We start from the raw sequence: 15,720 nt of genomic DNA, 5'->3' as shown, positions 1-15,720 counted from the left end.
TTATATTCCTAGTAACATCCTGTATTCTGGAGCAGGGGGTTATATTCCTAGTAACATACTGTATTCTGGAGCAGGGGGGTTATATTCCTAGTAACATACTGTATTCTGGAGCAGGGGAAATATATTCCTAGTAACATACTGTTTTCTGGAGCAGGGGGGTTATATTCCTAGTAACATACTGTATTCTGGAGCAGTGGCATTATATTCCTAGTAACATACTGTATTCTGGAGCAGGGGGTTATATTCCTAGTAACATCCTGTATTCTGGAGCAGTGGGAATATATTCCTAGTAACATACTGTATTCTGGAGCAGGGGGGTTATATTCCTAGTAACATACTGTATTCTGGAGCAGGGGGTTATATTCCTAGTAACATACTGTATTCTGGAGCAGGGGGGTTATATTCCTAGTAACATACTGTATTCTGGAGCAGGGGGGTTATATTCCTAGTAACATACTGTATTCTGGAGCAGGGGAAATATATTCCTAGTAACATGCTGTATTCTGGAGCAGGGGGGTTATATTCCTAGTAACATACTGTAGTCTGGAGCAGTGGCATTATATTCCTAGTAACATACTGTATTCTGGAGCAGGGGGTTATATTCCTAGTAACATCCTGTATTCTGGATCAGGGGGTTATATTCCTAGTAACATACTGTATTCTGGAGCAGGGGGTTATATTCCTAGTAACATACTGTATTCTGGAGCAGTGGGGTTATATTCCTAGTAACATACTGTATTCTGGAGCAGGGGGTTATATTCCTAGTAACATACTGTATTCTGGAGCAGTGGGGTTATATTCCTAGTAACATACTGTATTCTGGAGCAGTGGCATTATATTCCTAGTAACATACTGTATTCTGGAGCAGGGGAGTTATATTCCTAGTAACATCCTGTATTCTGGAGCAGGGGGGTTATATTCCTAATAACATACTGTATTCTGGAGCAGGGGGATTATATTCCTAGTAACATACTGTATTCTGGAGCAGGGGAGTTATATTCCTAGTAACATCCTGTATTCTGGAGCAGGGGGGTTATATTCCTAATAACATACTGTATTCTGGAGCAGTGGGGTTATATTCCTAGTAACATACTGTATTCTGGAGCAGTGGCATTATATTCCTAGTAACATACTGTATTCTGGAGCAGGGGAGTTATATTCCTAGTAACATCCTGTATTCTGGAGCAGGGGGGTTATATTCCTAATAACATACTGTATTCTGGAGCAGTGGGGTTATATTCCTAGTAACATACTGTATTCTGGAGCAGTGGCATTATATTCCTAGTAACATACTGTATTCTGGAGCAGGGGGTTATATTCCTAGTAACATCCTGTATTCTGGAGCAGGGGGGTTATATTCCTAATAACATACTGTATTCTGGAGCAGTGGGGTTATATTCCTAGTAACATACTGTATTCTGGAGCAGTGGCATTATATTCCTAGTAACATACTGTATTCTGGAGCAGGGGGATTATATTCCTAGTAACATACTGTATTCTGGAGGAGGGGCGGCGGGTTTATATTCCTAGTAACATACTGCATTCTCTAGCAGGGGTGTATTCTGGGACAGATTGGAGGGACAGAGGGGAGTTCTTAAACAGAATGAAGGGAAGGGGAAATGGAGTCCTAGTTCTATGTTGTAAGCTGAAGCAGAGGGAACTATTTTTTGGGGAGTATGTTGATGTTCTTAAACACATTAGAGGGAGACAGAGGATCAAAACGTGTTGGAATTCTGCTTGTCCTGTAGCAAAGCGTACACAGATTGCACTGGGATCTAAAAACTGAGGACCACCCAACTTAATTATATGACACGGTTGGAAATGCCATAAGGTGGATATTGGTGAGAACAGTTGGTAGTTACGTTAGACTGTTTTAGGCTTTTATAGTTTACCAAGAGGTTGGATGGTCCACCTCTGGACAATGTGATAGGTCAAAGGAAGTGTGTGAGAAAGTAAATACTTTTGACCCATACTTAACAAAGGAAGTATTCAATTCAGGATTAAGTTTCAAAATGCTTTCTTTTAGAATGATTTATTCTGGACTGAAATTATGTGAGGATCCCACTAGTTTTGTGTAATTATTGAGTACTAGAGTTGGTATATACACTGGGCAAGTCCAAATAGACTCCTGCTGGCATCATATATGATTGACTAGGGTTAGCAGATGCTCTTGCTGGGATGATGCGCACCTTCAACCCCAGTTCACAAACTGTGGGTGACCATGAAATCTCGCCCTGATATGCAAATCCCAGCCTGGGTGTAATACTGACATCTCTCGCTCAGTATCACGGACACAGATACCAAGCTCATGTTAGGAAGAAAAGGGGTTTTCCTTTAAATAAACAGTCAATTTCCATAAACGCCTTCTTTGTTGGAACCCATGATTGTAGGTAATGGGGTGCACTTACAGTAATGAACAGAATGTCTATATGTCATAACCAGTGCCAACCAATCAGTTACTAGGTCATAATTGCACGTTATACAATGATGCTAAGTATCTAGAAACTGAACATGGATTGATAGAGGTCGTATAAGGTCACAGTTCAGTATATCTCAGACGGGTTTCCCAACACTGGCAATACTTGCTACAGATAGACAGATGGACTCTTTGGTAAGAAAAATGCTGTATTCTGTAGTAACAGTAAATGTCCTCTTGTAAGTAACAGGTCCTCATTCACAGGACAGAGTGTGTTTGGGGGGCTGCCAATAGTCTCTGCTTCACACAGTGATAATCAATTTCATGTTGTATCCTCCTTATATATGGAGTAGTTACAAACCCCTGGGAGAGATCAACTGAGTATATATTAGATTGATTTTCAATACGGACGTAGTAAACAACCAACATGTACTCTCACTCCCAAAGGCTCAGTGTCAGAACTGTGGCTGAGAGGAAGCTTATCTCAGGTCCAAGGAGATTTCAGCATTGCTTTAGAAGATGGTGATGACTGTCCCTGAACCTCACATACAATATCTGGTCTGACATTGCAAAAAACAACCGGACCCCTTCAAACAAGTATTTTAAATCCTGGAGAACATGTCCAGCACTTGGTCTCCTGAATGAGCTGCTTCTACACATAATTTCAGAAAATGAGCTGAAAATCTGGATCCAGAATGTGATGGGAGGAAACAAGGCAATTGTGCTAGACCACAGTTCAGTCCTAAGGCATGGTACCATAACTGGTATTATACCGGCATTGGCATTTCATTGTATTCATCAACTCCTTCTTGCTCATCAAATATTGGCTGCACCTCATCAGCATCCAGCTGTGGAAACACAAAAGCCCTCAGAAATTGGATGCATCAGATGAAGCATTGCATCGGGAATGATAAACGTAAAGGAATAATATGGCCGGGAGAAGAGAGGAAACAGTGAAATAAAAATTGTGTCAAAATATACAAATAAGGAGACAGTACATGGATTAAAGTGGAGAACACGGACAACGCATGAAACAAAGAGTGAGCAATAAGGGTCTTTAGCCAGGAGATAGATGGGAGGAGCTAGAGCTAGTGACAGAGGCAAGAGGGGAGGAATCAGAATTAAAGACAGAAGGAGCCAGGACTATAGCCAGAGGTGAGAAAGGAGCCAGAATTAGAAAGAAAGGTGAGAAAGGAGGAGCCAGGACTAGGGAAGGAGGTGAGAAAGGAGGAGCCAGGACTAGAGATGGGGTGAGAAAGGAGGAGCCAGGACTAGAGATGGGGTGAGAAAGGAGGAGCCAGGACTAGAGATGGGGTGAGAAAGGAGGAGCCAGGACTAGAGATGGGGGTGAGAAAGGAGGAGCCAGGACTAGAGATGGGGGTGAGAAAGGATGAGCCCGGACTAGAGATGGAGGTGAGAAAGTAGGAGTCAGGACTAGGGAAGGAGGTGAGAAAGGAGGAGCCAGGACTAGAGATGGAGGTGAGAAAGGACGAGTCAGGACTAGAGATGGAGGCGAGAAAGGAGGAGCCAGGACTAGAGATGGAGGTGAGAAAGGAGGAGCCAGGACTAGAGATGGAGGTGAGAAAGGATGAGTCAGAATTAAAGACGGAGGTGAGAAAGGAGGAGCCTGGATTAGAGATGAAGGTGAGAAAGGAGGAGCCAGGACTAGAGACGGAACTGAGAATGGAGGAATTGAGGACCAAGGCTGTTTACAGTAGAAAAGCCAGGACTAAGACAGATTAAGGATAGAAGCCAGTGTTCTAGGTAGATACAGAGAATGGTCACCTTAGATCGTTCATGAAGAGATGTGTATGGAGCAGGTTTATTTGCATTGGGGATTTGGTATAATGATAAATAATAAATGTAAAAACAATAGTGAGGGGAAGAAACTCAGACTCACGCATTTCATCTCCCGTTCAGTAAAGATTCTTCTCAGTACCAACAAACGCAGCGGAACGGTAAGGATCAGGACAAACGGGAAGGCCAGAGATGCTGCTGTGGACATCACAACCCAGAGCACAGCAAGACAGAGCAGCTGTAATGCCGTGAACAAATGCATCCGCAGTGTTCGCACCTTATGGGGAGAGACAGAGTGTTGGCCAGAAAGCTTCCATTAGGCTAAAATAAGCTAGTCTCAGAGCTGAAATCTACAAGGTATCCACCCGTACCCACATCAAATAAGTCGAATTTTACATTGGCAGACACATCTGGGCACATCGCATACCTAACTCCATTTAGATTTAGATTCTTTAACCCCTTAAGGACCAAACTTGTGGAATAAAAGGGAATCATGACATGTCACACATGTCATGTGTCCTTAAGGGGTTAAAACCCCTTCACGAACATGGAACGGAAAACAACCCTTCCTTTATATTTGCCTGATATTTGGCATGTGCCAGACTGAATAGTGCTTCCTTTGAAACTGTTGAACCCTGGGCTAAAGAAGAGGCTGAAAGGGCAAGAGATCATTAACACCTGTCTCCTTTCATAGAAGTCACATCCTGGGGTAGCACCAGGATCGAAGGGTGTTGTAAACACTAATCAAGGTCATTAATGTGTTTCCATTCATGAGGAATTTACGTACCTTTTTAACATAGATGACATCAAGATGATGTTTTGGGGGCTTTAACAAGAGCTGAATTCTCTCATAAAACTGGATACCATTAAGGGAGGTGATTCCCATATAAAGGAAAATCCCAAAAAGAACGGCCAGTGGTATCTGTCGGAGAACATCCCCAATTACAATAGAGAGTCCTGCAATAAAGGGGGAGTAATGGCAGTGTGAAAACGGAATACTGAATTGAGGTTGAGTGTGATACAGTATTAGAGTGATAATCAGAGTGTGATTGGAGGGGGTGGTGAGTGTGATACAGACAGTAGTAGAGTGTTATTTAGAGTGTGAGTGGAGGGTGGGTGGTGGGCATGTTACAGTATTAGAGTGTTAATTTGAGTGTGAGTGGAGGCCGCTGTGATTGTAGTTTTTTCTACTCACCCACTAGAATTGCTACCAGTAGACCTGTGACTCTCTGCTCTTTCACCTCCTGGATCTTGGGTTTGTCTCCAGGGGCCACAGCTTTGCTCATGACGGTCAGGGCATTGGCGTGGGTAACAGACCGCACAGTTGTGGCTGCCATCCAAGGCAGCCCAAAGAGAGCACAAACTCCACCCATTACCACAATCAGAAGCAGATCCAAGTGAAATCCTGATCCTTTCACCAACATGCGTTCCTTCTTACTGATAATTAACCTGCGGAGAGCAGAGAAATTGCCGATTCACCACAACAAGAGCCAAAATACAACCGTGCTCGGTCATCGGCTGAAATCTTTATTTATACTTGGCTCCCTCTGTTTCCTATTGCCAGGGTGAGAAAACTGGAGAACCCACCTTTGAATCCCAAGTAAGTGTCCCTGGAATAGACACCTACCTCAAATCTCGTTTGGGCATGGCCTTCTTCACCTTTCATATGTCCCCTTTCTCTAACTGTACAGAACTGCAGAATATGTTGGCACTATATAAATGTTTATAATAATAATAATGTTTCTAAATCACTTATGTTGATAGATGAAGTTTTGTTTTTTTGTTTCTAATAAGCAGCTCTGCAATAAAGTAATCTATCAGCAGTGATCCCAAGATCAGGTTACAGCTGGTAATACTGACTAGTATAATTATTATAGTACAACTAGAATCACCAATACTAACAAGTAGTATTAATAAGGCACAGTAAAGTTTTCTATACCACGCGTTACTCACGTGGTGATCTGCGTTTCCATGAAGATCAGGATATAGACGAGAATGGCTGGTAAGACACTCGCAAACATCATCCAGATAGGAAAAGGCTGGTCAGACCCCAGTGGGTTAATAACCCAACCACGTTTCTCCGGCGATGTCACCTTGAACCCACTGGGAACACTGAGCTTCTAAAAATCCAAACATGCATAAAACTATATTTATACATAATAACAGGAACATGCCCGCGGCCCACTATGTATCATTCCTGGTGTGTGTGATCACTACGGATCATTCCTGGAGTCTGTGGTCCCTACATATCATTCCTGGAGTCTGAGGTCCCTACGTATCATTCCTGGCGTCTGAGGTCCCTACGTATCATTCCTGGCGTCTGAGGTCCCTACGTATCATTCCTGGCGTCTGAGGTCCCTACGTATCATTCCTGGCGTCTGAGGTCCCTACGTATCATTCCTGGCGTCTGAGGTCCCTGTGTATCATTCCTGGAGTCTGAGGTCCCTACGTATCATTCCTTATGTCTGAGGTCCCTATGTATCATTCCTGGCGTCTGAGGTCCCTATGTATCATTCCTTATGTCTGTAGTCCCTACGGATCATTCCTGGAGTCTGTGGTCCCTACATATCATTCCAGGAGTCTGAGGTCCCTTCGGATCATTCCTGGAGTCTGTGGTCCCTACGTATCATTCCTGGAGTCTGTGGTCCCTACGTATCATTCCTGGAGTCTGTGGTCCCTATGTATCATTCCTGGAGTCTGTGGTCTCTGTGGATCATTCCTGGTGTCTGTGGTCCCTACGGATCATTCCTGGAGTCTGTAGTCCCTACGTATCATTCCTGGAGTCTGTGGTCCCTACGTATCATTCCTCATGTCTGTAGTCCCTAAGGATCATTGATGGAGTCTGTGGTCCCTACGGATCATTGCTCATGTCTGTAGTCCCTACGGATAATTCCTGGAGTCTGTGGTCCCTACGTATCATTCTTGGTGTCTAAGGTCCCTACGTATCATTCCTCATGTCTGTGGTCCCTGCGTATCATTCCCTGTGTGTGAGGGCCCTACAGATCATTCATGGTGTCTGTGGCCCCTATGTAACATTCCTAGTGTCTGTGGCCCTACATGTCATTCCTGGTGTCTGTGGCCTCTACTGATCATTCCTGGTGTCTGTGGTCCCTACGGATCATTCCTGGTGTCTGTGGTCCCTACGGATCATTCCTGGTGTCTGTGGTCCCTACGGATCATTCCTGGTGTCTGTGGTCCCTACGGATCATTCCTGGTGTCTGTGGTCCCTACGGATCATTCCTGGAGTCTGAGGTCCCTACGGATCATTCCTGGAGTCTGAGGTCCCTACAGATCATTCCTCATGTCTGTAGTCCCTACGGATCATTCCTGGAGTCTGTGGTCCCTACATATAATTCCTGGTGTCTGAGGTCCCTACGGATCAGTCCTCATGTCTGTGGTCCCTGCGTATCATTCCCTGTGTGTGAGGGCCCTACAGATCATTCACGGTGTCTGTGGCCCCTATGTAACATTCCTAGTGTCTGTGGCCCTACATGTCATTCCTGGTGTCTGTGGCCTCTACGTATCATTCCTGCTGTCTGTGGCCTCTGAAGCCTCTATGTATCATTCCTAGTGTCTGTGGTCCTGCATATTACTCCTGGTGTCTGTGGTCCCTACGTATCATTCCTGGTGTCTGTGGTCCCCTGGCCACAGATAGCCATCGGTGGCACTTACCTGAGTGTAGGTATCAGTGATGCTGAAATCCAGTAGAACCATGATGAGAATTGCAATGGGAACCCCAAAATCTCCAATCACCCTGCGGACCTGATGGGAGAGAACAAATCAATAAATAAGCCTGATGCGTTAAATCATCCCCTCGCCCAGATATACATATTAAGAGCTTTTTGTCCTCACCAACTTTCATGTACCACCTCCTTTGCTCTAGTGGTTATGATGCCAGGACTGCCCTGGACCTATTTCTCAGTAATGGCGCAAACTGTTTTGCACCTATTTTTCCTCTTACCTAGGTCCCTGCCGGGCGCCGAAGGTACACCAGTGGCGATGTCTAGTTTCCGCAGAGCTACAGCAGCCGGAAGTTGCTCCATTGACTGAGAGCATCAGCTGACCACTCTCAGCCAATGAATAGCATTCTGTGTGCAGGAAGATACACAAACTGGTTTCCGGGCTGGCTGATGGTGCCTATGATGTTGTCTGGGGTGGAGTTACACCTCCCGCAACAAAAGGGTTAAATTCTGAATGTTCATAGCAAAACGCCGCTATGGGGTTAAGGAGATTTGCTGTTATTTTCGCTGGTAACTGGTTAAACATAGCATGCTGGGAGTTGAACTGTGACCTGGAAGAGAGTAACACAGCAGAACCTCCTCTGATTGGCTGCCACCCATGACGTGAGAGAGACTGTCTGTCCTCTCTCCGCCAGTCGGTTCCAGGTAACGAGGCAGACATCTGGAACTTGATAGAGGATTCTCTTTTAAAAGATTTTCTCCCGTCATTGGTGTAACATTGCTTTTAATCATGATCATGTAATAAGTTATGTTTTAATTCCATCTAACCCTGTGCTTTACCACGTTTGTCCATTTTTTAACTGTTGGGGTTTTCTTGGTTTACGTTAGAGCGCATGGCGTGGTACAGGAAGGTAACAATGAATAGAAGTTTAGTCTCTAAGAGTTTACTCACCCTGCCAGGGAAGAAGTTGCTATTCTTGAGTTTGCGCAGGTAAAATGCAATAAAGAATGTGCCGGCCATGAGCACCAGTGAAAGCAAAGCAGTGTTTGGCTGCCCTATGACTGGGCCGGGAGGTCCTGAATGGTTTCCCCATCGGCCCAGAGTCTCATTGACTTTTTCCATATCGGTCTGGTTCTGATTGCAGTTAGTAAGCGGGTGCTCCTGGAAAACCTGGAACACACACAGCACAATAATCAGAAAAAAACACAATCACACACAGCACAATAATCAGAAAAAAACACAATCACACACAGCACAATAATCAGAAAAAAACACAATCACACACAGCACAATAATCAGAAAAAAACACAATCACACACAGCACAATAATCAGAAAAAAACACAATCACACACAGCACCATAATCAGAAAAAAACACAATCACACACAGCACAGTAATCAGAAACAACCACAATCACACAGCACAGTAATCAGAAACACCCACACTCACACACAGTAATCAGAAACAACCAGAATAACACACAGCACAGTAATCAGAAATAACCAGAATAATACACAGCACAGTAATCAGAAACAATCACACACAGCACAATAATCAGAAACAACCACAATCACACACAGCACAGTAATCAGAAACAACCACAATCACACACAGCACAGCAATCAGAAACAACCAGAATAACACACAGCACAGTAATCAGAAACAACCAGAATAACACAACCCTGCCCCGCTGCTGGAAGTATGTATGGGAGAGGAGCTTGTTACCCCCTCTCCCAGCGGCAGCTTAACGTACCAGGGGGAGACAGTAAGCCCCACAACCGTGCAGATGGGACCGTGGTCTCTGCACTCACAGCACAGGGGGTAGGGACGGTCGGTCCTGCCCCCCAACGACAGGGCTGTTTAGCCAAAGGGGAGACAATCGGTCTCCCCCTGCAGCAGCAGAGCTGTGTATCTAAAGGGGAGACAGTCGGTCTCCAGCAGCAGAGCTGTGTATCTAAAGGGGAGACAGTCGGTCTCCAGCAGCAGAGCTGTGTATCTAAAGGGGAGACAGTCGGCCTCCCCCTCCTACAACCAGGCTCCAACCAGGCTACTTCCACGGTAGCGCTGGCACCCGAACAGAGTACTGCTGGTCTCTGCCCACTCAGCAACCCACCAAGTCAACCTACCAGTCCCCTGCACAGATGTGGGGAGGCACCTGGACATGGACAAAGTTCTCCTCTACCCAGGTGTAGTAACCAGTTATTGTGGGTGGGCTGTATTACTGATTGTGTTTTGTGGGTGGGCTGCTGGACTAACAAGGGCACTGACTGTGTGCATAGGATCTGAGCGCTATTCGGTACTTTTGTGCACTCAGATCCCAGCTATCAGGGGATGGGTTACATGTATATATTGCATGTGACAAATGTAATATTATGTATTTTATTGTATTTTAGTGTTTTACTGTAACCATGTGGTTAATGGAGTTTTGCCTCTGTCCTTGGAGATAATTGGATTACTTCCCAATTATCTCCAGGATAGAGGGGAGGGATTGTGATGTACTGTGGGAGCGTTTTAACCCTGTATGCCTGTGATTGGTTATTTTACCATTTGTGTCCCAGTCTTCCATCTGGTCCCCTAGGGGAGTGTCCACCAGGTGGAAGACCTGCATAAATACCGGGCAGGTAGCCCACATTAAACCAGTCCACTGCTTGACCCTCAACACAGAGCTTTGTTTCGTTCTTGGGGGGATTTACTGTATGCTGATAGAGACTGATTGCCAGGAGTGTAAGCCGCTTGGGATGCTTTTCCTGTTCGTCTGCTAGCAGCTATTCGTGAGGTTCCAGTTTGGGAGTTGGAGTGCTATTTTGTATCCAGTTCGGGAGTTTGGTGTTATGCAGTAGCTGTGCCTGTGTCTCTGGAAGGGGAAGATCTACTAAACGGCGGTTTAACCCTTTTATGCCTAGGGGTGCTGTTACAATAGCATTCTGAAATAACTATAAACACACACAGTGCACTAATCTGAAATAATCACACATAGTCCAGTAATGAGAAACAACCACACAGTAATCAGAAACAACCACAATCACAATCACAGACATATAGCAATAAAGCACACAGCACAGTAATCACAGAAACAACCACAAATAACATATGGGGCTACCAGCCTCCACAGATCCCAGGAACCCCGTTTTATGAGGCAAGGACTAACGAGCCACATGCCTGAAACTCTGAGCTGAATAGGAGTATAGCAGTGATCAGGGTGCTATTTGGCCAGTATGGGCGTGAATAGCTATCCAAGGACATATTACATGTGGGGGTACCGGCCAGAATTAGAGACATATAGCAATCAAACACACAGCACAGTAATCGCAAAAAAAACTATCACACTGTCAATGAACCCCATTCCAACATGGACTATTATCATTATGGAAAGGGGGTATGGGCCCTGTGGATGCTTAGTCTATCTCCAAGCCAGGAATATGGGACTGTTAAGACCCCTCTGGCATAAAGGAGTAAAACCACCGTTTAGTTAAGCTTCCCCTTTCGCAATAATGCAAACTCCATTCATATACTCCAACCGTACGAACTGCAACCAGGGGAATGCACCAATCTCCCGACCGGGACCCGTACGGATCCCAAACTCACGAATAATAAATCCACGAATCGCGGCTAACAGCCGATCAAATATAACATGCAAGCGGCTTACGTTTCCAGTAATCAGTCACCAACCGTGTAGTAAATCTCCCCTCCAATAACGAGACCAAGCTCCACATTGAGGGTAAAATAAGAACTGGCTTTACTGTGGGCTACCCGCCCGCATTTATGCAGGTCTCCCACTTGGTGGACACTCCCCTAGGGGACCAAATGGGAGACTGTAATGACAGACAGACATATGGCACTTTCAGACATACAGGCACAAAATATTCCCACAATGCATCCCGGTTTCCTCCCCTCTGCCCTGGAGATAATTGAGAAGTAATTCAATTATCTCCAGGACAGAGGCAAATCGCCATTTTAAATTAAACACAAAAACCATGTAAAAATGAATAAGTATACAACTACCGAACATATTACATTCGTGCAACGTATCCCCAGATAGCCTGGATCTGATGCATATTCTTAGTGAATAGCGCTCAGATCCCATACGCACAGTTCAATCGCCATGGAGTCAAAGTCTCTTACAGTCTTTCGGTATGCGATTGACTCCATGGGACGGCTATCTGGGTTAAGTCCATTCGTGCAATCCAAACTCCCGAACGGCCGGTGGTTGTATGCCTTGTCGACTGAGAAGGGCGGTGTTCGGCAGAAAGAGTGTCCATTTTTAGTTCCATAGAATCTGCGCCGAACACCGCTGGTCTTTCGCATGGTGTAAAATGGCCGCCGGCTTGTGGTCGGCATACGAACGACGACCACCCTGAATACGGTTAGAATGGAGAGGTGTTTGCGGTTAACCACAACGTTCTAATTGGGGCCAAGAGGTTAACCAGCAGCACACTTCTCTCCCGGGTGAACGTCCGTTCGGTAGTTTTAATCGGTTCTTTCAGGAAACAAACTAACAGGGGTATACGGACAGGCAAATAGACGAAAAGGGGGCAAACAGACGAACCAGCAATCTTAGTCTATACAGATGGGTCTGTCACAGGGACCTTTGGGGATTGCCTGGATCCCTCCTATGTATTGTGCGCCTGTCTGGGTGAGACCCTGAAACACTCTGGAAATGTTTGCCGGATTGGGACTGTGCTGTGATCTGGTGAACGTTTTGAGCAGGAATCTCTCAGTCCCCAACTGCCAATCAGGGCACTATTTGGTCAATATGAGCGCTCGTTCAAGAAATAGCCATGGACATATAACATGTCCGCAAAAAAACAGGTACAAAGCAGGCGCACGCTGGCCACGACCCAGTCAAACATGAGTTAAGTCGGATGCGGATTCTCTGATCAGGGAGTATTTTGGCCAGCATGGGCGCTTGGTGGAACGTTTTGGTGTACATTTTGGGCTATATGTTTGGGAGGTACAGCAGGGAGTCTATCTGGTTAGCTAGGGATGTCGCAATCAAGACCCCAGACAGAGTGGAATTATTGTAAAAGCCATTGCCTTGCATTGAGGGCCCCCTGGCGTGTGAATCCACATCTCTGTGCATAAAAATCTGTGTGTTCAATAAAGCTGTTCTCTACTCCCTTACATTCAGACTCAGCTAATGTGTGGGGAAAACTATGTATAATCACTGCTTCACAGGAGAAAGGGTCTCCAGAGTTATAATCACTGCATCATTGCAAGGAGCAATAACCACCGCAGGGAACTATAACCACTGCAGAGAGCTATAACCACTGCAGGGAACTATAACCACTGCAGAGAGCTATAACCACAGCCCGGAACTATAACCACTGCAGGGAGCTATAACCACCGCAGGGAACTACAACCACCGCAGAGAGCTATAACTACCGCAGGGAACTATAACCACCACAGAGAGCTATAACCCCTGCAGGGAACTATAACCACCGCAGAGAGCTATAACCACCACAGAGAGCTATAACCCCTGCAGGGAGCTATAACCACGGTTGCCCTATCCAGGGCAGTGATATTCTGAGTATCTCAGTCCAGCTTCAGCTACTGGGTCTGAAGTTCTCCAGCGTACCCTGCAAGCAGTGTAGAACGGAGGTATTTAACGAAAGTACAGTGGCTCAAACACACACATAACACAGACACCACACACACATCACAGAGCAACATTCACTTGGACAAGGGGCAGACAGAACTGAGGGGTAAATCTCTTACCTTGAAGAGTTTGTAGAATGTCTCATAGATGAAAATAAGGGAGATTAGAATTGAGAAGATTTCCTGTGTGAAACGGGATACAAAACGTACAAGGAAGCTCCCTTCACAGGCCACGGTAGCCACAACAATGACAATAAGCCATGCACCAATCCATACGCGACCCACCAGGTATTCCAGACCATTAGCAGAGCAAAACTGGGGAAGGACGGAGAATTATTAAGAATAGTTTGATTCCAGCCCTTTTCTCGAAACATGCATGATCTCAACGCCACTTATACCAAATTAACTTCTGACTGTGTACATTTTCCAACTGTGGCCTCGATTCCTTTCTTTTGGCAAAACCCAGTCGAAATTTTTCATTTGGTGTCAGACAATGTTATTATCAAACTTCTACTGATTTAAATGCCAGTTTAACGCCTGGTCTGCTGATCGAGAATTAATTAGCTTTGGATCATGGTTATTGACCTTTTTAAATGAGTAACTCTGTTAGTCATTAAAAAAGAAATTACAAGAAAATGTTCATAGGGGCCCCTCTGACTCCATATTAGTACAAGGGAGGCTTATTACCTCCATTATACAGTAAGGCTGCTCGTTGTCAGAAAATACTGGCATTCTAATAATTTTAATTAATCAGGGGGAGGGTGGGGCCTTTGTTCTCTCCAAATCCCTTTCCAAGATAGCTATTAATCTTTTTAACTGGAAGGTGGGTATGGGTTATAATTAAAAAAAGGAGGTGGAGATGCCATTGTCCAATTCTACAAACTTGTCAAGGACCCCACCCCTCAAGGTACCGATTGGTCTCCAAGCTCTTAACCACTCCTCAAAGAAAAAAAAAATCCTGCCTCACCCAATGCTAGTTAGTAGCCCAATTAACTTGTGTCTTTTACAAACAGCTCTCCCTTCCCTCCCAGGAAAACATCTCACGCTGTAAAATGCCTCCTCAAACACCAGCAAGGGTCCTGAGAATCCGACAACCAACAGTGGCTGAGCACCCAGCAGGCAAAATATCACTCCTTGCAGACAGGTACCGATAATCAGCTCGGACACTCCAATCAGACCCTGTGTCTTCTCACCTAAGATCAGAATGAAATATAAGAGACAACAGCAGCAGAATCAGACAGACTCGAGGAGAGAAGATCGGCGTGACAGAGAATGTAAGAGGAAGAAAGAAGAGAGAAAAAGGAGAGGGCCCAAACCACAAGCCGGTGTCACATAAATAATTCTAATCTTGAAATTCTGCAATTTCCTTCCAGTAGAACATCCAACAATGTGTGCCAGGCAGGGTTGGGGTAATAACCGCTACTTCAAAGTACATTAAAAAAACTTGAGATACTGGATATACTTAAACAACAGCAACACAATGCTACCACTAGGGAGCAATGATAGGCAGTGATCTCCTAGATACAGCTAGTGCCATCAAACAACTTATCTTCTAACTGCAAAAGCAAAAGAGTTCAGAGACATACCTATCCAACCAACACATCCAGACCTACCCATCCAACCAACCAACACATCCAGACCTACCTTTCCAACCAACACTTCCAGACCTACCCATCCAACCAACACATCCATACTTACCTGTTATGTTTCCTATGGATTTGGAGTGGACCTAAACTGCAGAAATATAGTTAGGAGAACCCTTAGGGTTTTTAGAAGAGTAATTAGAATTTAAATGGAACAATTCCTCATTTTTATGAGAAGGAGGATTGCAAAGAACAGTTCTTGTAACTTGAAGGAATACAATACGAAGATAATTTGATGATAACAGTTCATGTAACCTTAATGAATACAGTATGAAGGTAGATTGATGAGAAGAGTTCATGTAGCTTAAGGAATACAATATGAAGATAGATTGATGAGATGAGTCCTGTAACCTTAAGGAACGCTATATATAGATAGTTTGATGAGAAGAGTTCCTGTAGCTTTAAGGAATACAATATGAAGATGATTTGAAGAGAAGAGCTCTTGTAGCTTTAAGGAACACGACATGCAGATAGTTTGATGAGAAGAGTTCCTGTAGCTTTAAGGAATACAATATGTAGAGTGTTTGATGAAAAGAGTTCCTGTAGCTTTAAGGAATACAATATAAAGATAGATTGAGGAGAAGAGTT

General features: G+C 44.8%; 1 protein-coding gene across 6 annotated transcripts in view; it reads right to left on the bottom strand.

The window, feature by feature from the left end:
• Positions 1–2,000: 2,000 nt before the first annotated feature.
• Positions 2,001–15,720, bottom strand: part of SLC4A2 (solute carrier family 4 member 2) — a 245,456-nt gene continuing 231,736 nt past the window's right edge. For all 6 annotated transcript variants that reach the window (XM_063452939.1, XM_063452938.1, XM_063452942.1 and 3 more), the window contains 9 exons: positions 14,534–14,682; positions 13,610–13,804; positions 8,846–9,064; positions 7,886–7,975; positions 6,167–6,333; positions 5,409–5,662; positions 5,001–5,170; positions 4,317–4,490; positions 2,001–3,264 (listed from right to left, as the gene is read on the bottom strand). In XM_063452939.1, coding sequence (XP_063309009.1) covers positions 3,184–3,264; positions 4,317–4,490; positions 5,001–5,170; positions 5,409–5,662; positions 6,167–6,333; positions 7,886–7,975; positions 8,846–9,064; positions 13,610–13,804; positions 14,534–14,682 — 1,499 coding nt within the window. In that variant the 3' untranslated portion in view covers positions 2,001–3,183. The remainder of the gene's footprint in view (positions 3,265–4,316; positions 4,491–5,000; positions 5,171–5,408; positions 5,663–6,166; positions 6,334–7,885; positions 7,976–8,845; positions 9,065–13,609; positions 13,805–14,533; positions 14,683–15,720) is intronic.

This window comes from Pelobates fuscus, chromosome 4 (genome assembly GCF_036172605.1).
Source record: "Pelobates fuscus isolate aPelFus1 chromosome 4, aPelFus1.pri, whole genome shotgun sequence".
NCBI classification, from domain to species: Eukaryota; Metazoa; Chordata; class Amphibia; order Anura; family Pelobatidae; genus Pelobates; species Pelobates fuscus.
This window is presented reverse-complemented; position numbering and strand designations above follow the sequence as displayed.